Consider the following 24,127-nt stretch of genomic DNA (forward strand, 5'->3'; position numbering starts at 1 on the left):
CAGATCAGTGACCTAAGCTGACCTCTGCATGTGGAAGCTAAGTCTGACTGGGGTAGGCAGGAAGGGCTCCCTGTGGGCACGTGATGGAGGCAGTCTAGGCTGGTGGCCATGGGGCCGGAGGTGGGGACCACCAGCATCAGCCAACCTTACCACGTGTGGCCAGCAGGCGTCCCCAGCTTCATACCAACAGCAGCCATCAGACAGGGACCACAAGAGATAATTCCTGTGTTAAAGTCTTGTTTCTCATTCATTAGGGACAGTTGGGGCCTCTTCTTTCAGACTCAGCCTGTCACTCTTTGTTGACCCAAGCATCTTCTTAATCCTTGCCCCAAGCCTGTCTCCCACAGCCATATGTAAGGGAGAATTCCCTCTCCAATGCTCTTGTGTTTCTCAGAGATGCACCTGCTGTCCTTGTTGCTTAATACCAAGGCTTTCCGTCCGTTGGCAGCTGTTCTTGTGTGGGTGCAGTGATAGGAGGAGGTAGTAAAAACCAGCTAGAATGAGGCTGGCACAGGGCAGGAGGGTATGTCAGTCCTGGCTACCAGTGGAGCTGTTGGAAATCTGCTCAATCCATAAATATTTATTAAGTATCTACTAAGGAGACCAAAGACTTACAGGATTATCTTTGATTTCTTTGTCTAGAAACTGGACATTTCCTGAAATGAGTATTTCTTTTTAAATGGTTTTTATTATTTTTAAATGTATTTTATTTTTCCCCAGTTACGTGTTTAATGTTTTTTTTTAAAGTTTTGAGTTCCCAATTCTATTCCTTCCTCCCTTCCCCCCTTCCTGAGGCCATAAGCAATCAGATGTAGGTTATACGTGTGTAATCGTGTAAAACATGAAATGGGTATTTCTTCAGACTGCTGTCATTATTATAAAAAAGCATTTAATTATCAGAGAAGATTAGGGATCAGATGAAATGAAGCATATTGGAAACTGTACAATGCAAACAAGTATACAGTGCTATAATCAGTATTAGTGGCAGCAGCAGCAACTTTCTCTTCACCAGGTTATTCTGGCAGAGCAAACTATTGTCATTTTTATAAACTTATCTCTAAATTCCTCACAAATGACTTTTGGTCTTTTTTTGTTTTCTCACTAGATTGTTGGGATTATTACCCGGCACAACTTGACCTATGAATTTCTCCAAGGAAGACTAAGACAGCACTATCAGACCATGTGACCCCCACCGACTCAGTCACCAACTCCAAGGCAGCCCTTCCTCTCCTGGGGAGAGCCACGGGGTGACTCCTTCACATTCTGCCCTGGACCTCCGCTCTTCCCAGGGCATGGAGGATTCACCAGTTGGTTTTACCCACGTGCACGCAAAGCTGGAATTGTCCAACATTGTGCTGGTCATAGATGTGAGGGGTTTTAGATAGCAGCAGAGATGCTGCCTAGCAGAGAGCCTTCCCCCTGCCTGGTACCTTCTCATGCCCCTCTTGCTTTCCTCCTCACCATCAGATGTTTGCACAGGCCCCTGGCTCTTCCTTCAACTCTGCCTGGGGACCAGAGGTTCAAATCAATCCCTGATGAGCCATGTCCTACTCACTAGAGGAGGAAGCTTAGAGCATTTCATCCCATGCACTCCTCATTGCAGCTTTCCTTCTGCAGCCGATGCCTTAGTTGAGGAAAGGGGAGTTGGGCTTCGGCAGGCACTGTAGTACTGCCAGCTATAAAATTAAATGAATTACTAATTTGAGAAAGTGAGAACCTTACAGAAATTCCTTCTCAATATGTAATTCTTAACTTGGTCATCTCTTTAATTTTTAAAGACCACTTTCATGCTTTCTTGGAGTCAGCAAGTGTTCTGTGGTCCTTGGGCTTGTGTTTGTTGCTAGCACATTCCAGAAGCACAGTGAATTAGAACCTTAGTCCTGGTGTTAGAAAGGGTTTAATTTCACAGGGAGGATGTAAATGTATGCACGCCCTCAGCAGGGAGTCAGTTTAGGGGCGGAGCTTCTCCCTTCACATCCATCTTGCAGTTCACCTCCACCCTCCATGTTTCCAGTTGCCTTTGGCCCTTTTATGATTTTGTCTTGCCCTGCCTATGTGAAGCTAGTAGATGGGATTCTCTCACCCTTTTTCCTCTTCAAAGATAACTAAGCAAAAGCATCTTTAGCTCCACCAGATTTCTTGGTGAAGCAGCCCAAAGGAATTTAGCATCACCCAAAGTTAGCTGAGAACAGGGCACCCTTGGGTCAGATTGTCTCACTTGAGTCTGAAATTATGTCGGATTTTTACACAGTGGCAGACATTACCTAGATGGGCTAGTGCTTTAACTCCTGACCGCTCTTAGGTGTGTACAGAGTCAGAGAAATGAAAGGCGAGACCTAATTTGTGCTGCTGGGCACTTCTCATCCTCCCACTGAGGGCTGAGGGGCTCTGGATCAGATGTGCCCCTGCCACGTCCTCCCCAGCCATGCTCACACTCTCCCCTGAGTTCTGCTGGCAGCACAGGTAGATGGAGGTCACCCAGACTTCTCCCCTCCCTGACAGCGCATAGACTTTAGCTTCTCCTTTAGGCTCTGGGTTAAAGGCATTATACACAGCAGGCAGCCTCATCTCCTCTGGTGGCTGTTACTTATTCCAGTTCCATTGCAGCTGCACCTTCTTGGAGCAGTGCACCTGAGGAAATCAGCCCCTGGTGGCTGGAACCTCTCCTGCTGCCTTTCAGCCATCTTCTGATCTAACTGCCCACTTGATACTTATCTTCTCTTTGATTCACGGTATCATGAATGGCATCCTCTGGTATTTTAGTGTTTTCCTCCTCCCTTGAAGGTGAGCTGAAGGCTTGCTTCAGCTTCTCTCTCCCTCCATCACTTCTCTGGAGGTGTGGACTGAGGTTCAGATGGTCAGACATTGCTCCAGTTTGGGAAGTGGGGTCAGCCCTGGCTCGTAGTTCTTTCCTTAAAATCAGCACATTTGAAAATAAATTTCCCTCAAGAGCAGGATGCTCTTGAGAATCTTGTGCATCTGACTTGGATTCACTCTGCCCAAGGTTCTTTATCACTTTGACCAAAATTACTATAACTTGTTTCTAAATTACTCATTTTTTTCTGGGTGCAGTGGAGAAGAAATTCCCCATCATCCAGGAAATTTCTAGGACCAAAATGCCGGATCCCTTTAAATGGGGTATCTCCGTCTGATTGATTGTGAATTCAGCTAACTGTTGTGGCCAACACCCCTTTAACATGTGAGAGTCCAGATGCTGTAGTAACATACTAGTTTTCATTTTCTTTTTTCATCCTTTTCTTTTTTCAAAATCTCATTAAGATTTACTAAGAGCTTTGGAAACCTATTGCACTACAACGACTGCACAAGCGAGGAGAATTGCACTCTATTGAACAGGAGTTTTGCCCTCATGTTTTTCTTTCCCATCTACCTCTCACAGCTGACATGACAGGTTCTCCTTTAAGTCTGTCTTCTCATCTGGACAGCAAATCCATATGGCCATGTCTTGAGGCTACTCCAGGCAATTTCCAATCCCAGTGCACAGACTGTCAGAGTGTGTGATCAAACACCACCAGGAAAGGTTTTTCTGCAATCACTGTGTCCTAAAAGCAAACGATGGTGGAGTCAGAGCTAACCAAGACCAGAGCACCCCAGATCATTCTTCATGGAGAATGCCAGAGCCCTCTGGGGCCCTACGTTCTTTTTCCTGACTTTGTGTCTCTGTATCATCCTCTTTTTGAAAGCCTGAAGGCAACAGCTTCTCCACCTCCAAGAGAGGGAATGTGAACCTCACTGCTTCAAGTCCCCATCAGGCATCTGCTCTGTGGAAGAAACCAGCATTTTACACCTTCAACACAGCTTCCAGGCACTGCGGGCTGTGTGGACTGGCACCTTTACATAAGTACCACAGTGTAAGAGGATTATTCTTTGGCTTTTATCCCTAACGTGACATTCCAAGATTCCCCACATCCAAGGTTTTCTCTCACTCAACATGAAAGGAGACAGATAATGAAGCCACACTCTCTGGCTGAAGACCTAATCAGCTCATTTGCTTATTTTAACTAACAGTTTCTGACTTAGAGCTGATAGCTAAAAGAAATTGTGTTTCTGGATATTGCTGTCTGTGATGCTGTTCTGATGCAGATCTAAGCAATGATGTGCGCCCATCAATGGGACAGTCTTAGGGAAAGGGCTTTTGGGGCCCCTCCTGAGAACCTGTGCAGTGTTAATGTGCAGTATTGCCTTGCAACAGTCATTTCAGTGGTAACATTTTTTTTTGTTTGCACTGTTCGTTTTTAAAATAACGTAAGCTAATTCCGTTGTGTATATATAGTATTTTTTTTAATTTGTACAAAAAATATTTTTATTTGAACTTTTGGCACTTGGAAGTACTCATTGTAACCACAACATGTCAAAGAATAAAATGTCCTAGTCTGTGTCCTTCACTCTAGTTTCTGTGATGCTTTTTAATTAACTTTTCCCTCTGTAGTCAGTACATAAAAATTATGAATCTAGGATTGTTGTCCATCCTTCATTCTCAAAGAGGGCTAATGACATCAGGAGGGTGATGTCTTGCTTGCAAGTGAATTGGTGTTAAGTGAGGCAGGGCTATGCAGAGTCAGCAGCCTCATTCTCTTCTCCAGAGTCATTGGAGTCCAGTGGCAAGGCTCAGATCAGGATGATTGGAGACGGCTCCAGATGCAGTGGGAGACCTTGGCCTTTTTAAGCTGAGGTCTTTCCCAGATCTCAGTTGGTCTGAAACAACACCCATTCATTGATTAACGGCTAAGTGAAAATTGAAGCAAAAGATGGCCTAGTTTGCCTTCACAACAGAATCAAATGAGATGGGATTATATAGAGCTGATACTCTGCCAGATGTATTCTATCTGGCCCAGGAGCTCTTTTTGGATGTACTCATATTTGAAAATCTGTTTGTGTCAATTTAAAGAGGCTGCCCTCTTAGTCCCATCATTCCTGAAGTTTTATGGCTTCTGGCTACTTCCAGCTTCTGAGACACTGAGATCTGGGACACATTGACGACTGAATTTTTTGTGACCTAAGTCAGAAGGACACCAAGATTTTATTTGTCCCACAATTACAACATACTGTAGTGTATTTACAAATGTGTCCCACTTGGCCAGCCCCCATATGTATTACTTTCTGTATCACAAACCTCAAAAAATCTAATTGTCTTTCTGTAGCCAAAAGGGCTTAGGAATTTTCCCTATGTATCCCTCTGAAAATCAAAACAAAAGGCATGAGAAAGGTAGGGAGTACGGGTGTAGGTGTATTAGTCTCTAGGGGTGGACACTAGGATTCATTCGGGCAGACGTGATTACAAAAGTACATGTGTGAATTCTAAGATGAATGTGTCTGCTCTGGCCTCTCATTGGTGGCATCTGAAAAACCGGATGAAGTATCATGAGGGAGGTTATGGCTTCAGAGCCAACAGCTTACAAAACTAAGATGAAAAACCTAAAAAAGCAAAGGACATCAGGAGATAGGACAGTAAAGTTGGAAAGGACATTATGGATCATGGCACCTAACCACCTCATTTCATAGAGAACGCTTTCTCTAGTCCCCAAGGTCAAGGAGGTAATCATCTGACTGACTCCTTAGGCATGTGCAAGCCCAAGTTGCACATGACAAGGATGGAAATCCCACCACTTCTCGCTAGCTATTCAAGGGTTTTATTACTCTAAAGTTCTTCCTTTCAGACGGGACCTTTTTCTACTTTGTGCCAAAGCGGTGCGGTGCTTTTCCCATTAAGTAGCATTATCACTGGGAGGCAGTAAGCTTCCCAGTAATTCTAGTTAGTGTCCTATTCAATAATGAGCTTGAAAGGGCCATGTTCCTGACAGCAGCCTGTGCTCTTGGCCCTCTTAGTCATAATGGCTCATGATCTTCCACCTGCTGTTCATGATGAAGTGGATAGGAAAGCTCACCATCCCCTGTCCTATCTCTTTCATCCAGCACTGAGACTAATGGCTACTGTATGTTCTTATCCCTTTTTTTTTTCCTCCAAATTTCCATACTTGCCGAGAACAAGCGTGCTAACCCATGTCTCCAGGCAATGCCTGTTGCTTGAGAAACTCCTGTTATTTTACAAGGATTCCATGAACATGATGAAGTTGCACCTTCCTCAAGGGTATGCTGCAAACTCTTTTTAGAGCCTAATAATTCAGCCTCCTAGATCCCCCATCAAGGGAGTGGGGATTATATTTTAAAGTTTAGATCTTAAACCCAAGAGGTTTGTAAGTCTTTTTAAAACCTCATTTACACTTGATCAGAGCACCCAAATGAAACACATTTTTTATTGTTTTATTCTGCCTTCAATTCTAGCTCTACCTAATAACTGAAAATAGTGCCAAGCCGGACCAACCCCAGCAGTCAAGCTTCCATGAAGCATGCCTGATGTTTATTTAGCTCCCAGAATCGCTTCATTAGAAACATGTGCCCTAAAACTTGTATATAAAACATAGATAAGGAAGATTTTCACGGGAAGGGAAAAACCATGCAATGTTAGGAGGTATGAACTACATTAGCCACAACAGGAGAAAAACTGCACTCAAATCAGTCTAAACAAATAGCCATTATGCTTTTCTTTGCCTCCGTAGATAATATGGTGAGAGGCGACTCTTCGGCTAATTGATTTCTTTTTAAGAAATAAAGAAAATTTTGCTATCTGACAATATCCTAGTCGGAGTAGATCTGAATCCCCCCAGTCTTTCCCCCTAGGAAACAAAGAATTACACCAGCCAGTGACTGTTTCTGTCCATGGTGCTGAAGTTTATTCGTCCTTGAACTGCTTAAAATTTAAACTCAGATTTAATTTATGGGCAAAAGCCATTTTGTCTACATTCAAAATTATATCTGTGAAACGGCAAAAGAAAGCAGTAGCTTGAACCAGGAGTGCATTCAAAGCCCAATTTGCTGACAACAAATGGACAAAATAAAGCCTAAGTCCCAAAGGATTTGAAGCTTCTGTGGGTCTGTCTGGGTCCAGCGCACGTTCTCCTCTTTGTATATCATCTTCAGAACTACAAAGAGAAGGCAGACATATTGTTAGCAATACCCCGGCTCTATGACCTAGAGAAGGTAACGTGAGATTAGAATGGATGGCAGGTACAAAATGGGCAAAGAACTAAGACCCATTATCCTTGATCCCTTAAACTACTCTTCCCTAGAATATTAAAGTGGCTCCTCTGGACTTTCAGAGCTAGTGGACAGTCAGACCATAAAGGGTGATTAAAGAAATCTGTATCCATTCTATTTTATTCTGGACTTCAGTGACTCTGGAAAAGAAAGTGAGGCTAACAACTTTGTGCAATTCTGCCTCACTTAAATCCACTCCACGAGCAAGTAAAAAGATCACCCATCATCCATTATTTTACCTTATTTAGTTGAAATTGCAATGTCATTGGTCCTCTTCAAAAATGAAGGACCACCAACAACAACAATCCATTATATCTGACCTTTTAATTTTTATAACTCTGGAGAGAAAAATAAATAGAAGCCATTCACATTATAAAACAATTTGGTCTTATGGAAGTTTAATTCTCTAGTACATCGGGTGATACTCACCCCCTTGGAGAATCAAGCATGATTATTACAGCTTCCTAAATATACTGTAGCTACAGGTAACCCCAAAGACGAGAGTCATATATTTCAAAGGGAGCAAGAATCTAATCCCTGCATCTGCTGAGGATTTCACTTGGTAGTGAACCCCTCTACCTCTGCTTGAATTTTAGCATAGTCATATGTCTCTTTTCTCCCTATCCCATTCCCAGGTCTCCTTACCCTAAAACTGTTGCAGCCAAGTCCACTTTGGGCTCCTATTCTATCAATCCTGCCCCCAAAGCAGCTGGAGGACCTCCTCAGACTACGAGGGGAAGTCAAGAGTGCCCGAAGCTTATTCTTCAGGAGGGCAGATCTCTCAGATTGCTCCCAAGTGCCCCGGTTGAAGGCTCCCTCCCGCTGGGCTGGGCTGACTTCCCCACTCCAGGAAGAGAGGGGGCTAAGTGCTTCCCCAGCCTCTTCATTCTGCTCATTAAGTCCTTGTGAGGCCATGACCTCCTCTTCTAAAGGTATCTTGTCCTCCAGGCGGTCCAACAAATTCTAAAAATAAAAAGGGACAAAGAGAGGAGTTTATGAGTTCATTACATTGGGGGAAAGTGACTAAAAAATCAGCACCATACCAAAATGCCACTCCTGGTTGCTGTTGTCCCTGAAAAGTATCTCTCTCTGGTCCTACCTTGAAATCCGCCAGGTCATTATTGGACACAGGATTGGCTTTGGTTCGACCTTGAAGCTGCAAAGTCAAAAGGAGGAGAATGCTGATGGAGATGGTAGTGAAGGAGCCCATGCTGTGATTGGTCGTCAACCTCAGTCAATCAAATGCTTGCTGTCTCTTCTGTCTCTTCTCTGCTCTTGGTCTTCTGACCCTGTTCTCTTATGCCTCCCAGTCTGACTCTTTGCCTTTTTATATCCCCCTCCAGCACCCTGAGACCGCCCAAGGGATGTACCCCTCCCCATTCTGTCACTTGCAGTGATAAAGGACTGGAGCGAGGAGCCAACAGAAGATGTCCTTTTAAAGTTATCAGTCCAGTGCAGACTGTCACAACCTCATTGTAGAGGTGGCTTCTGCACTTCAACGGTTGTCACTGCCTCAGGAACCCTAGGCTGCAAGAGTCACATTCTTGTTGATTTGGCTCAAGAGGTTTCACACTTTGAAGGTGTGAGAGGAACCAAAAAAATCCTTGATTATCTCACAAAGATGCCTCAGGATTCTTTGCTTTCTTGCCGTGGAAACAATTTAGGGAAACAGGATGGCTGGCCAGTACCCATCTCCCCCCAAGCTTGTTGCTTGGATGCTAGGGAGGTCCAAATAAGGACAAGAAATAAGGAAATTACAGGCAGCCTTCAACCTAGAGAAAGAGTTCAAGTGGACACAAACAAGCCTGGATCTTGGAGCAATTTTGCACCCTTTCTCACTCAATTCAGATTCTTTCTCTTTCATGTGGGCTTCCAACTGTGGCTATAGTTCCAAGAAGTTGAATAAAACAGAGGTGGTATTTTGTTTTCTTTTTTCATAAAGACTCTGAAGTCAGCACCAAGGATAGAATGTGAGAAACACCCCATGGGAGAAACATCCCAAGCATTCTGTTCCCACATATCAACACCAGAGAATATTTTCCTGAAGTTGCTATTCCCCACTCACCACCCCCAACACATAGCCTTACTCTTCCATCACTTTTCCCTCTTGTGAGGTGTTGATGGAGATGATTATGAACCTAGAGAAAGCCAACATCATCATTCCATTGCCATGTGGTATTCTAGAAGCTATCAAATCAGAAGTCTGAAGCTGGTACTAAATTCCAGCCTTACCAGAAAAAAAATGTCAATGGGGTGGGTTAATGTGGAGAGGGCTTTGTGGCACATACTAGTAGTGTCCTAGATGCTTCTCTACTTCACATCAGTTGGTGCAGGCAAGTGACAGAACTTTGGACCCAGTTTCTCTGTCAAAGACTAATAAGGTCCAATGAATATAAAATTTTTACAAACTCTTGAGCATTGTGCTAGACATGAGCACTTCCTAGGCTTATAGATTTAGAATGGGAAAGGGCATTAGAAGTCAATGAGTCCAATATGTTCATTTTGTAGATCAGGAAACTGAGGCAGACAGGTAAAGTGACTTGCCAAGGGTCACACAGCTAGTAAGTGTCTGAGGTAGGATCTGAACCCAGGTCTTCTGGAGTCCAAGTCCACCATACCATTATGCCTCCTTAGTTCAGTAGGCACTTATTAATCACCTACTGTGTGCAAAGCACTGTGTATTTAAAGAAGAATATTAATTTGGAGGGATAACTTACAAGAGATGTGTTTAGGACACTTGATTGGGATTTGGGAATCTAGAACCTTTTACCCAGCAGCCCAAATCACAGAATCTGAGTTGGAAGGGACTTTGGAGATCATCTAGTCTAACCCACACAATGCCCCTCCTTTCAGGAAGCTCTCCTTGATTGATATGAGCCATGTTCTAAAATTAACCATCATCAGTCCTGTCACTCTTGCAATGGCTGCCTACCTTTGTGTGGGTTTTCCTACCTTCTTTTTAGACTGTAAACCTCCTGAGGGGAGGTATTGTGTAGTCATTATGTACTCACACACCTAGCACATTGTTACATGCTTCATGGATGGTCTAAAACATGTCAACTTGTTGACTCTGTTCTTAATCCTAGTTTTTAGTAGACTTGGAGAAATTCTCCATGATACTAATTTATTTACAAAATGAAGAACTGGGGCAGCTAGGTGGTGCAGTGAGTAGAGCACCGGCCCTGAAGTGAGGAGGACCTGAGTTCAAATGTGACCTCAGACACTTGACACTTGTGTTAGTTGTGTGACTTTGGGCAAGTCACTTAACCCCAATTGCCCTGCCAAAAAAATGAAGACTCAATCCTGTCCCATCCCTGCTTCTCATGGAACACTGTGACCAGGTCAATTAGGCACTGTGAGCTTGTTTGCATCATGGAGTAACAAAACCTAAAATTTGGAAGGGACTTCGGAGGCCAGCTAATCTTACCCATACCTGAATAAAAGAAGCCTTCACTTATGTGATCTCTGCAAAGCCATCCTCTAGAGTCCAGCTGAAGACCTGAAGCAGTCCATTCCATTTTCAGACAACTCTAAATGTTCCTGGATCAAACCTCAATCTGCCCCAATGCAACTTTCAGCCACTATTCCTGGTTCTGCTCTTAGGAGAAGGACTGATCCCTCAAATGCCAGAGGATAATTGCCATGTCTTCCTGAACTTTATTCTCTCCTCCAGGCTAAATACCCCAAGTTTCTGCATGAAATCCAATGTTTTTCTAATTAAGATTGAATCCAATTACTATAACCATCAGTAACATTCCAGGGCTTTGGAAGATGCTGATGAAGAGGAGGAGGAGGAGAATCACTAGCATTTATTTGATGTGTTAAGATTTGCGAAGTGCTCTACATGTTACTTCATTTGATCCACACCACAACCCTGAGAAGTAGGGGCTATTATTATCCCCATGTTACAGAAGAGGAATCTGAAGCAGAGAAAGTGAAATGACTTGCCCACTGTCCCACTTGAATTCAGGTCTTCCTGACTCCAAGTCACCTCTATCCACCTTGGTGCCCATTGATGAAGAATGCAATACTGAGCCATTTTGAGTCAGAATTTGATAGACCAAAGGCAACATTCTCCTGATGATGCTGCATGACTCAAGTCATAAGTGCATGTCAGGTTATTTTTAGTAAGGCCAGTTTGACAAGAAGTTTTGTTTCGGAGAAGTAATTCTTTCTAAGTATGTCGGCCTGCCCGGTCCTTGCCCTTCCGAGACAACCCTCTGATGTGGGTGTTATCTTGGCAAATGGCATACCAGAAATGACATTCGTTCATAGGGCAGTCTCCTCTTTCCTCCCTCACTGCTCCAGCCCCCCGTCCCCCGAAACTGTTTTGTGGGCATTCTTCAGTAAAGGCAGAAGTCACTGTCCAAGGTTCCAGAGGAAAAGATTCAGAATCTACCTTCTTTTTACTGAAGCCTTCTTTCCTCTCTCAGAGCTAGTATATGGAAAGACATCAAGATTTCACAGGATTTTTGGATTCATATGTGGAGTAGACCTTAGGTATTATCTCATCCAGTTACCAAATTTTACAGATGGAGAAACTGAAACAAGATTAAGTGGCTTGTCCTGCGTTGCTACCATGAACATTTGATTTACAGCCCAGCTGTTGATCATTAGCACAAGAAGCAGGGAGATCACAAATAATCGAGATCCGCATACAATCCCCTTCTCACCCATACCACACTCCAGCCACACTGGGCTCACTGGACTTCCTATGTTTCGAACACACCTCCACCGGTACTCTCTGTGTCTGGAAGATGCCCGCTTCACCCCAGTCCTCCCCATCCTTCCAGAACAACCTCAAACACCATCCCCTCCCTGAAGCCTTCCTTCTTTCCCTAACCTCAAGCCCGAAAAATCCTTGGATCACTCAGAATACTTTGTACCTCTCTTATGTGCTTACCAAATTCTCCTGTGCACTGTAGTTATTTGCGCATTTGCCTTATCTCTCCCCAAAATAATTACCATTTATTTAATAGTTCGTAAAGCTGATATAATCCCTGTAGTCCTTTATACGTGTTATCTCATTTGATTCTCACAATAATCCTGGGTGGGGGTGGGGGGGTCAGTGCTGGGTGACCTTGGGCAAGTCACTTAACCTCTGACTGCCTTAGTTTCCTCAACTGTATAGCAATAGCATTTACCTCCTAGAGTTATTATGAGGATCCGATGAGCTATTTGTAAAGCACATAGTATAATGTCTGACTCATAGGAGGTATATAATAAATGCTAGATTCTGGCCTTCCTTCCTTCTTGACTTCAAGTTCAAAATGAATGATTTAGAATTGCATTTTATCCATCAGCTTTAATTTCCTCCCCTTACCCATCAAATATTTTTCTGGGGCTTCCAACCAGGAGAAGAATGGTATGACTTGGCTTTCTATTCCCTTCCTTGCCTTTATTCAACCTTATATGGTGTATTAATGACCAATGAGATTCTCAAAAAGCCATGTTGTAAGGAGGAGAGGGTGAGATTGCAAAAAGCTTTGGAAATCAGCCTAGTCTTTCCCTCCCAGCATCTGAATAGAAAAAGATTAGCTGTACTTTTATGCCCTAGGACAAAGGACAATTCACTGCAAAGATGAGTCTGAGGGCAGATCTGATTGATCCAGTGCTTTCCTGCCTTCTTTGGAGTTGCTCTTAGCTCCTCCTTAGGAGCAAATGTTATCATAGTAAAGGCCATCAAGATCACACATAGATGGAACCCAACTAAGAAAAGTTCATGTCCCTACAGCACTTTGTACTTTACAAAATGCTTCTTGGTCTTCAAGTGTGTGAAGGGCCAACATGTGGAGCAGAGAGTAGATATATCTTGCTTGGTTCCAGGGAGTGGGACCAGGCATGGAAGCTGCAGAGAAAGGGAACTGGGTTTGTTAGAAGAGGAAAACTTTCATAACGAGGACTCTCAGAATGGGCTGCCTTGGGAAATGGTAAGTTCTATCTCAATAGAGCAAAAGTTGGATGACCACTTACTTACTTGTCAGGAATGTGTAGAGATCATAGTCTTAGGGCTGGAAGAGACCTCAAGGCTATTGGGTCCAACTCCCTCTCATTTTATAGTTGAGGAAACTCAGTCATATGGAGGGTAAGTGATTTGCCCAAGGCCATACAGGCAGGATTTGAACCCAGTCCTCAGACTCATTTTACCGAATAGGTATGTGTTAGACTAGATGGCATATGAGGGTCCTCTGAATTCTGAGATTCTTTGATTCTATGAACTATTCATTGAAGTGAACAAGGGAAGTGTTACTATCTCCACTTCATATGTTAGAAAATTGAGGTCCAGAGAAGTAAGTCCAAAGCTTGAATCAAACGGCAGAACTGAGACCTTTGCCCATTTCTGATGTCTCTAAATCTGATACTCTTTCCAACCATACCCTCATGGCTTCCAATTGGTATGTGGCGCCGCCTACAGGACTAAGGAAGAAATTACTGTGCTTTGCCCACAGTAAGACCTTGATGAATGTTTAAGTGAGTGCTGTGGCCTATGGGGGGAATGGAGGGAGATGGACAAAGCCTCTTTGTTGAGAATTCAGAGGCTACATACATTCCTTCCCCCACCCACCACCCACTTCTTTGGTGAAATGGGAAGGCAGCTACCAAATAGAGCTACCAAAAGAGCCAGGGATGGTCCAACTCTAGAAGGCTTGAGGCTTCGAACATCTTTCCCCATCTTTCAGCTACAAATGCTGAGAGCTGGAGCCTGGGTTTCTTCAATATCCCATTAAAGAAGGGCTTTATTCCTTGGCCTGGTCCCTTCATTCTGCCCCTACTTATCCAAGGTATACTTATCCTTCCAGTGAAACTTACCTTGAGCTTGATGTGTTTGGGGAAGGGGGGGAAGAATAATAGGGCCTGCCTGAAGGAGAAGTTGAATAAAGTTACATAAGTAGCTAACTAGCTAGCCTTTGTATAATGTTTAAAGATTTGTGAGGCACTTAATTCTGGGAGGTAGGTGTTATTTTTATCCCCATTGTACAACTAAGAAAACTGAGGCAGATTGAGGTTAAGGGTCACACAGCTAGTAAGTGTCTGAGGTTGAATTTGACTCAGGTCTCCACTTCATCATCCAGTTGCTTCTAAGTGATAAGTAGGAAGGCACAGCTAGGTGGCGCAGTGAGTAGAGCACCGGCCCTGGAGTCAGGAGGACCTGAGTTCAAATCCGGCCTCAGACACTTGACACACTTACTAGCTGTGTGACCTTGGGCAAGTCACTTAACCCCAATTGCCCTACCTTCCCCCCTCCAAAAAGAGGGGAAAAAAAGATATCTTTATTAAGCGATAAGTAGGGTGGGGCCGGATTATAGAGAAAACTACCCCATATGACCTTAGGCAAATCTTCTCCTGTAAAATTAGGGGGTTGGACTCGGTGAACTGTGAGGGCCCTTTCAGTTCTAATGCTATAAGCTATGAATGGGTGTCTTAGGGACTTGATCCCAAAGGTGCACACAATTGGTTCTTGAGCAAGAGAATGACACGAGTTAGCCCTGAAAGAGACCATGGGGAGTATCTATTTCTCCCCCTTCTTTGTTTTACGGATGAGGAAACTGAGGTCCAGTGGTGAAATGATTTACAAGATCACCATACTGGCAAGAAGAGCTTAGCTATCTAGAGAGCACCTTGAAGGCAGGGACTGTTTTTTTAACCTCTTTTTGTATCTCTAGCACTTAGCAGGGCAGCTAGGTGGTGCCATAGTGCATAGAGTGCTGGGCCTGGAGTCAGGAAGACTTCTCTTCCTGAGTTCAAATCTGGCTTCAGACACTTAGTAGCTGTGTTATCCTGGGCAAATCACTTCACGCCGCTTGCCTCAGTTTCTTCATCTGTAAAATGAGCCAGAAAAGGAAGTGGCAAACCACTCCAATATCTATGCCAAGAAAACCCCAAATAGGTTCACAAAGAGTCAGGCACAACTGAAAAATGACTGAAAAGCACTTAGCACAGTGCCTGGCACATAGTAGACACTCAATAAATGTTGATCGATTGGTTAATTAGGCCCAGGGCTTCATGCTCTCTCCATTATACTACACGTTTGAATGATGAAAGTTATATTTTAGGAAGATAACATTGCCCTTGGGGTACGTAGTGAGTTGAAGAAGAGAAGTGGGGAGAACACCATCCCACTAGGGTAGACCTAGATTTAACAGGCTAGGAAGATGAGAGGAAGACCTGATCTTGAGCAGTGCAGGTCAGGAATTAATGAGGTTTAGCAATTGAACCACTCTAGGGAGAAAAGAGTCAAGTGTGCCTCTGGTTTTAAACCTGGGTGACCGGAAGAGAGGTGGTACCTTTGGTATAGAGGTTCTTAACCTGCCATCTGTGTATTTGTTTGACTATTTGGATGCTACATGTCCCCCACATGTAACATGCCCTTGTAATCATCTGAATTTCATTTTATGCATCTAAAAATACAATTCTGAGAAGAGCTTCATAGACTTCACCAGACCCTGCTAAAGGAATCCACCAAACAAACAAACAAAATGGTAAGAACTCCTTAACATAGACAGGAGTGTGGGAGAGGGAATCTGGCTTTGAAGGCAAGATGAAGAATTTGGTTTTGGACATATTTTATCTGAGGTGTCAGGGTGACATCTAAGTGGAAATACATTTGAAAATGTAGGGTTAGAGGAGGGGGGACAGGGAGGGGAACCAAGGAAGGAGAAGGAAAAAAAGGTGAGAGAGAGACAGAGAGATGGAGAGACAGAGCTGGGGAGAGGAGGTGAGAGAAGAGAGGAGTAGAAGGGAGAGGAGGGAAAAGAAGGGAGGAGGAGGAGACCAAAGGAGAGGGAGGGAGAGAAGAGGAGAAAAGGGAAGAGGAGAGAAGGGAAGAGGAGAGGGGAAAAAAAGTGAAGAAGAGAGATAGGAGGCGGGGGAGATAGAGATTGTAGTCTTCCTTACAAAGATGATAGCTGGGATCATGGGAATCAATCATATCTCTATGGTGGTCAGGAGGGTGTTGTAAAGAAAGAGCAGAGGCCTGAGGACTAAACCTGGGAGACAAATTTTATCAATTACGCAATTTGGTTCTGAGAGATGAGACTCTTTCACATATCATATTTAACAGAAACAGAGATGTAGCAGGGGAGAAAGGTCGTGGGCACTATTTCTTTTTAAAAAGTCCCAATCTGAGCATCAGTTAGAAGAGAGGGAGGACTCAGGCAAACCCACTTCACATCTTACTTCAAATCCACACCACTTAATGTTCAGCAAAAAACAATCCCCAGCTGGATTCACCCCTGCAGATCCAAAGCTAAGCCCTTGCTCAGGGCTTGTTGATAACACAGTTTTTGTTGGTCCATTAACTAGATCTTCTTTCCAGGAAGATTAAGGCTGCAAAGAGCCCAGAGAGATAATTTACCAGCTCCTCTTTTGAACAACACTGGTAATAGGGCAGGCAGCTAGGGGAGCCAAGATTCAAGCTGCAATTATGTGGTGACCCATTTAAAAATCAGCCCTGTGGAAGTTATTTGATTGTTGCTCTGCCATTCCACCCTTCTCAAGGACCTCCCCAACCCATACTTTCTCTCTTAATTATTTCTGATTTATCTTGTATATAGTTAGCTCACTTTGTATATACTTGTTTGCATGTTGTCTCCCAAATTAGATTGTATGCTCCATGAGGGCAGGGACTGTCTTTTGCCTCTTTTTGTATCCCCAGTACTTAGTTCAGTACCTGACACACAGTAGGTGATTAATAAATATTGATTGATTGATTGAATACCTGGGCTGAACCATTGCGCTTGATTATTTGTCTTTGTCGTGTGTTTCCACCACTTTGGGAGGCCATGAAGATGGTAATCATGGCTCTCTCCTTCTACTCAGCCTGTGTCTCTGAGGTCTGCTGTCCTTGATCTTTGGTCCAAGGGAAAGACCCAAACCATGGGTTCCACTAAAAGGAGATTGAAGACTTGAATATCTAAGCTTCACACTTCTACCAAGTGGACTGAAGAAACAGGATGCTAGAGAAGGAGAAGACTCAGAGATCATCCAACCTCCCTCATCTTATAGAAGAGGAAACTGAGTCCCCAAAAATGAAGTGACAGAGATGACCAGGGTATTATGTGACAGAAGTGGCATTTGAACCATTGTCCTTTCAAACCCAGGCTCTTTCCACCATACTATGCTGTATCTGGAAAGTTTTAGGTCTGGGGAGTCAGAGCCTCTACAGAGGCCAGCCTCCCTGCTGTCTAAGGAGTGAGAAGGGAGAGGCAACTAAGGGAAGGTGGGCAGGGAGAGGACAGTGAGAGACCCATTTAGGATAGCCAATACTTCTGTAGAGCTTTAAAGTTTGTAAAGCACTTTACAAAGGGAAGATGGGCTGGAGTGGGGAGAGACTCACCAGCAAGTTATTCTAATTGTCCAGGAGTGAGGGAACCAGGGTCTGCACCAAAGTGGTTGTGAGAGTCAGAGAAGAGAAGATGACATGTCCTAGATATATTATGAAGGTAAAATGGACAGGACTTGGCAACAGATTGGATATGGTGGGAAGGAGTGGGGAGTGAGGGGTCCAGGATGATGATTAATTTTGAGCCTGGTGAAGGGATGGTGGTACCCTCCACAGTAATAGGGAAGTCTGAAAGAGGAGAAGGCTTTGGGTGAAGGAGAGAGGGGGATAGTGAGTTCTGTTTTATCATCCCTTCACTCTCTGACATTTGGACAAAGGCTTTCTGGAACCATTAAAGCCAAGGGAATGACTCCAATGGTGGCATTTCAGGAACCCTCGGGTGTGTAACATTGCATCACATAGCTTGTTTGTTCCCCATCCCAACCCACCCCCTCTTCCCTGAAGCAGTTTCCAATAAATTTCAACTGGTTATGTTTCTGCTGATTCCAGGGCATTTAGAAACCCCCTATGATATGGGCTCCCTAAGATCTTCCCAATCCTAGGACGTTAACATCCTCATATTACCCCTACAGTCATTCAGATGCTCTGTATTTATCTGCATACAGGTTTCTTCCCCAGCGGAAGGTGAGCCCTTTGAGGAACGGATCTTTCATTTTTATCTTCGTAACCCCAAGATTTAAATCTAACAGGCATTTAATAAATGGCAGTTGAATTGAACTGAAGTTCTTCGTCCCATCCTTGGCCTATCCAGGTCATTCACTCTCATAAAATACAAGCACATAGAGGAAAGTAGCTGGGTTTTTTTAATGCTCCAAGAATAATAGATCCAAAATAAAAAGACATCAGGCTGATTTTATTTAATCATGAATTTTCCATGCTCAAAAGTAAGAAACCAGCTTATAAAAAAACCAAATAAATAAATAAATAAAAATAAATAGGAGTCATCTTGAGAGGGGTGGAAAAGCCTCAGTGAGAATTAGATGTTAGGAAGTAGGTGGCTGGGACTTCTTAATTCCTTCTTGACACTGTTGGGGGAGAGAAAGAGAGAAGTAAAGTTATTCGGGGGATGCTCAGAGCTAAAGGAGAATCTAGGTTTTTCTTTTTTCTCTCTCTCTGGGTTTTGTTTTGTTTTATATCTCATAGGATCACAGATTCTCAGAGTAGGAAAACACCTCAGTGACAGGCTAATTCAAATGAAGCAAGAACCATCACCCCACAAAGGTCATCAAGCTTCTACTTAAAGACCACTGGTAAAGGAGAACTCACCACTTCCAAAGGCCGGCTCTGATAATAAGCAAGTATTTCCTGGCATCCAGGTGAAATCTGCTTCTCCCTCCCCTTCTTTTCTCCTTTCCCTGTCCTAGCCTCCAAACCACACTGCCTCCTGCAACTCCTTTAATCTCTCTGAGACTGTTTCCTCAATTGCAAAATGGAAATAACACTCCAACTAAATGATTTCATCTGCTGCCTTTGCAACTATGAGAAGCATGGAGGCCTGACTAGGAAGCAGAAGAGGAGTGAACCCTTCTTCCCCACAGGGGCTGCCATTACAGAAAAGTACTCAATCAGTTAGCATTTGGGACACTTGGAGCTTGGATGGCTGGATCATGGAAATATTGGGATATTGCAGCCTATTTAACCCTAAGGGCTGTTAGTAGAGCTGAACAACGCCCCTGCCAATGGAAGACAGTGACAGGCCTCAGATACAAAGGAGAAGAATAAAAGGGATCATAGCATGTTTCATTGGCCAGATTGTGGAATCATGGATCCAAAGATGTAAGGGTCCTCAGAGGCCATTGAATCTAACCCTCTCATTTTTCAGATGAGGAAACTGAGGCATGGAAAAGTCAAGTGACTTGCCCCAAAAGTCATAAATGGAGGGGAGCTTGAATTGGAACTCATGTCCCCAGACTCCGTATCCAGGGATCTTTCCACTGGTCCATGACAAGGGCAAAGATAAAATAAAATAACCACAGGATAAGGAAGTGTTGCTGTTCCAAAAGAAATTCCCATGCTACAAACAGGGAGTTTTTCTAAATTTGAACGGGAAAGACCTAAGACTAGAAAGTGGGTCTCTGGGGCCAGAGGGGTCCTCCTTCAAAGGGTTCTAGCTCCTGAATATGTCTGCCTATTAACCTTGTGCCCTCCCAGTGGGGGAAACTTGCTGGCCAGTTAATCATAAAGAAAGAAGAAAAATTAAAAGCCAAACAAATAGGAAAGTGGCTGCAGGAGTATGTCTCTGGGATTCCTCCACCCTTCTCCATGTAGCTTCTCTGGCATCTTTGTTGACAGCCTCTGCTGTTCCCCAGGAAACAGAGCAGTCCCCCTGAGCTCACTCCGTTTCTCTTTTGTTCCAGCCTTGGGGGTGGGGGACATGCTAAGTGTCTCTGAATGGTATTCTTGTGACCTTGGTTCCTCCACAGGACTCCTCCATCCCCAATTCCGTTCCCTGGTCACTGTCTGAAATTGAGATAGAGTTTAAGTGATAGAGTGACTACTTGAGAAGGTCTTGTATGACTGTATGGGGGTGGGGTAGGGGTGAGGGCCACCTGGTGATGTTAAGCCAGAAGAGAGAGGAGGCAGAGGAAAAGGTGTCAGTTTACCATTGCACCCCAGGCTGCTGAGAGAGCCAATTCTGTCCAGCCTCCTGCCAAAGCAGCCTGATTCCCGCATCAGTTTGGGGCTTTGCAGACCACGAAGAGCCTGGAAGGTGGGGACCCTATAGCCTCGGCTGCCGTCTGGCATCACTTGGTGTTCGGGCTTTCTGTTCTCCCAGTCTTCCACCGGGGTCTCTTCTTGCTCTCTCGGCTCAGGCTCTGCCGTCTCCAGCTCCTCCAGAGCAGAGATTGTGTCCCTTAGTCGGTACAGCAGTTCCTGGTAGGATGGTGGGAGTAAAAGGGACAGATTAGCAAGAATTGTGAACCCCCTTGCAGATCAGTTCTTCCCGTCCCCTCCCCAAGTTCCCCTCGGCGCCCAGTGCACCGCCAACAAGACTTTAAAAATCTAGGGTTACTCGGACTGCTTCTCAGAGGCCATTCTGCTGCCTTTGGGCGGCTTCTAGGCTTTGCCAGTCTCTGCTGATTCTTTCGGAAATCCCTTAGAAGGGAGGGAGGGAGAATAGAGATAGGGACCCCGGCGCACACATCCAGAGGTTCCCCTTGGTGCTCCCAATCCCAGCCCTTTACCTATCACTTCCCAGGGTTTCTGAAGAACCCTCGGAGGGAGGGCTTGGGGGTGGGAGGCAGACTTAGGTTTCCCTTTTACCAGCTGACCCATGGAATATTTGCTGTGCTCACCTGGACCCCGGTCAGCTCCCGGGCCTGGCGAGATCCGTCTAGGGGATGAGAAAAACTGCCCTGGAGATGCAGAAGGAACAATAGCAGGAAGATGCTGGACAGAGCTTTCTGGGAGTCCATGTTTTGGAAGGAGTGGGCTGGAGCGCGGAGGAGAAACCTTGGGCTGTTGCTGCTGCTGCTGCTGCCGCCGCTGACTCCAACGATGCTGCTTCTCTCTCTGCCCTTCTGGCTTTCTCGCTCTGGGTACTTGCTGGATCAGTCGCTATTTATGCCCAGTGACTGGAAGCCGAGCCCTGCCTAGCCTTGCCCCTGCCCTTCCTGGTCCCAGGGTTATCTCGGATTTATCAGCCACATTCCGACCTCGCTGAGCTCAAGGCCCGAGAATGCGCCCCCGCCGTCTCACACAGTCTCTGCACTGCCCCCCTCCTTCCGGGCCCCCCCGCCTTTTCTTCCTAACTCGGGTCTCAGCTGAATGTAAGGGGTGGGAGTGAGGGACCGGTGAGAGAGGGATGGCCTTTTATAGAAACGGGCTAGAAAAGCACTCCCTTTTCTGTTCTCTTCCGCCTAAATTTCCCAAGGACAAGGAAGCCCTGGGGACACCCCACCCCAACACACACGAGCACAACAGACAATGAAGTCTCCTCTCTTGGACGGGGAAGGGGGAGAAGAGAACTCAGGTGTGGGACTAGGAAGCGGGTGCTCAGTTCTCCTGCTCAGCACACCCCTAGCCTCCCAGTAGCCTCAAGCCTCTTGTTTCCTCTTTCAAGGGTCCTATAAGAGTTAATTGAGAGGAACTTAACTGGAGATGGGGTGAGTGAAGGTATCTGGGAGAAAACGCCCTCCGGGGAGGGAAGGAAAAGTGCTAAAAGGGAGACTGACCTAGAGCAGACCAAATTCTTCACATCATCGGCTCTTTCAACCACCTCCTCTCCCCACGCACACCTTCACTCCCCCTGCCTTGAAGCTTCCCGCTTCAAGGAAAGGGGTGGGGTGGCCACTCTGGTCAGGAACTCAATATCCCCACCCCCTCCCCCATACTAATTTTTCTCTCAAATCCCTCTGGTCCGTCCTGCAATCATCTGGTTATATCCAGCTCTATGGATATCGGCTCTGGAATTGGGCCTTCTGCTGCTGTCCACGGTGCTGACGGTCTGTTTCTCAGCGATCCCCGTGTGTATTCACGGCAAATACACATAACCCTCCTTGAACTGTGTCACATTGAGGAACCTACTTAAGTAGCAAACAAATCCAAGTGGTGGGCAGCCACAGAAGATAGGAAGGTGGCCAAGTGCCAGATCAATTCCCCTCCCCCTCCGCACGGGTACGAATGTGAGTTTTCCAGAATTTGAATTCTGATTTTACAATATCACTCCTACAGGTAGTCTTGGGATTGTTGCCCCATCCCTTAAGAGATATAGTATATTACTGTGGAATTTTGAAAAGCAAAAATGAAGGATGAAATCATTCGGATACCTTCTATGTATGGTGGAGTACAAAGAGTGCTGGATTTAGAATTATTGACTCCTTCCTTTCCCTAATCCCCTCTCCCAGTGTCTTCCCTCCGAATTTATCTCCAATTTACCCTATACATATCTAGTTTTTACATAGTCGTTTGCAATTGTCTTCCCTATTAAATTGTGAACTCCTTGAGAGCAAAGCCTGTCTTTTGCCTTCCTCTGTATCCCCAGTGTTTAGCATAGTGCTTGGCACATAGCAGGTGCTTAATAAATGCTTGTTGACTTACCAGTTGCCAGATTCCTTTTTTAAAAAGCATTTTATTTTTTCTCCATCCACCTCCATCTCTCACCAACTGAACAAAAAGAAAAAAACCTTCGTCACAAATATGCATAAACAAAGCTAATCCCCTCAAAAGTTGCCACGTTTCATCAATTCTGCCTCTGAAATACCTCTCCTATCTGTACTACCTTTCCACTCAAACCCTAGGTTAGACCCTTTTCTCCACTCTTTGGAGGGCCAGAATTGGAGTGAGGAAGGCCTGGATCCAAATTCCCCCTCTAACATTTACTCTATGACCAGGGGCAAATCACAACCTTTCTGAGCCTCAGATCTCAATCTGTAAAATGGGCTTTCACAGGATCACTGTGAGGCTCCAATGAGACAATATATATATAGCATTTTGCAAATTTTAAAACTATAAATAGCAGTGATTACTACTATTATGATGATGTAAACTGGAAAAGTATGTAAGCTATTTATATTCGTATTGGAGAACTCTTTCTTTTCATTTTATCCTTATGTTCTCAGATAACAGGCAATCGATTTTGTCATCTGTGCCTTATTTCTGCTCCTTGCCTGTTAGAGCAGTGGGATTGCTTGTAATGTCAGACGCCTTGCAAAGGTGTCCCTGTGAGCCAATGGGCTAAGCTCATTCTTCTATGCTGTGGTGATACTGAATGTGGGGCTGGTCTTTCCTGGTGGCAAAGAGGGGCCTCAGTTTCCTTATCTGTAAAATGGACAGATAGCATCTTCATCCCACAGTTGTTGAAGGGGTTGAATGAGATAATGTACATAAAGTGCCTTGCAACCATAAAGCCATAAATGTGAGCTATTATTATTTGCTACTTATCTCACAAAATTGTTGCTAAGGAAGCATTTTATAAATTTTACAGTGCTGTGAAATGTGAACTCCTTCTGGTATTAGAATTCTTACAGTGACCAGATATTCACTGAGAGCCTGCTGTGGCACATTATACTGGATGGGGAGGGCAGGGCACGGCTGCTTTGAAGGTTCAGGGAAAACAGAAGTGATATAAGGTGCAATAAGTACCCTGCTCTCAAGGCATTTTATAGCTTTTAACACATATTGCTGCTCCAGCTTCCTTCTCCTACTCTGTTCCTGATTTTGAATCCTACCATTGTGTGACCACCAGCAAGCAGATTTATTTCTCTCAACCTCGGTTTCCTCACCTACAAATGAGGACAACAATGCAAGTAGTATTTACCTCACAGGATTGCTGTGAAGTTCAAAGGAGATAACTAAATAAAGTGGTCTACTAACTTTAAAGAGGTATATACATATTTTTATTACTTAAGGCTCTGGACAAGAGAGAGGTGGGGGAAGAAAGGAGAGAGAGGAAGGAAGGAAGGAAGAGGAGGAAAGAAGAGAGGGAAAATGGAGGAAATAAGGAAGGGAGAAAAGGATGGAGGGAAGAAGGAAAGAAGGGAGGAAGGGAGGGAGGAGGAAAGGAAGAAGGAATGGAGGGAGGGAAAAAGAGAAGAAGGGAAGAAGAGAGGATGCCTGCTAACTTTCACTACATCAGTCAGCAAAAGCAGCCTAAAATTAACTGGAGGAACAGAAAGGGCCATTTCCTTTGTTCATGCATTCACTCACTTACTTGGTCATTTATTCAACAAA

General features: G+C 44.6%; 3 protein-coding genes across 3 annotated transcripts in view; 1 reads left to right on the forward strand and 2 right to left on the reverse strand.

The window, feature by feature from the left end:
• The window catches only part of CLCN6 (chloride voltage-gated channel 6), a 33,769-nt gene extending 29,366 nt beyond the window's left edge, over positions 1–4,403 (forward strand). Inside the window, exon 23 of the mRNA XM_036745264.1 lies at positions 1,106–4,403. Within this exon, the coding sequence (XP_036601159.1) occupies positions 1,106–1,186 (81 nt within the window). The 3' untranslated portion in view covers positions 1,187–4,403. The remainder of the gene's footprint in view (positions 1–1,105) is intronic.
• Positions 4,404–6,737: 2,334 nt separating this feature from the next.
• NPPA (natriuretic peptide A) lies at positions 6,738–8,395 on the reverse strand. Its single transcript, XM_036747549.1, has 3 exons — positions 8,213–8,395; positions 7,759–8,076; positions 6,738–6,998 (listed from the first exon to the last, which is right to left on the reverse strand). Exons 1-3 carry the CDS (start codon positions 8,321–8,323, stop codon positions 6,993–6,995), a joined length of 435 nt encoding a protein of 144 aa, XP_036603444.1. The 5' UTR covers positions 8,324–8,395; the 3' UTR covers positions 6,738–6,992.
• A 9,840-nt stretch (positions 8,396–18,235) lies between these two features.
• NPPB (natriuretic peptide B) lies at positions 18,236–21,081 on the reverse strand. Its single transcript, XM_036746348.1, has 3 exons — positions 20,752–21,081; positions 20,059–20,329; positions 18,236–18,480 (listed from the first exon to the last, which is right to left on the reverse strand). Exons 1-3 carry the CDS (start codon positions 20,869–20,871, stop codon positions 18,464–18,466), a joined length of 408 nt encoding a protein of 135 aa, XP_036602243.1. The 5' UTR covers positions 20,872–21,081; the 3' UTR covers positions 18,236–18,463.
• Between the last annotated feature and the right edge of the window lie 3,046 nt (positions 21,082–24,127).

This window comes from Trichosurus vulpecula, chromosome 2, assembly GCF_011100635.1.
Source record: "Trichosurus vulpecula isolate mTriVul1 chromosome 2, mTriVul1.pri, whole genome shotgun sequence".
Classification (NCBI taxonomy): Eukaryota; Metazoa; Chordata; class Mammalia; order Diprotodontia; family Phalangeridae; genus Trichosurus; species Trichosurus vulpecula.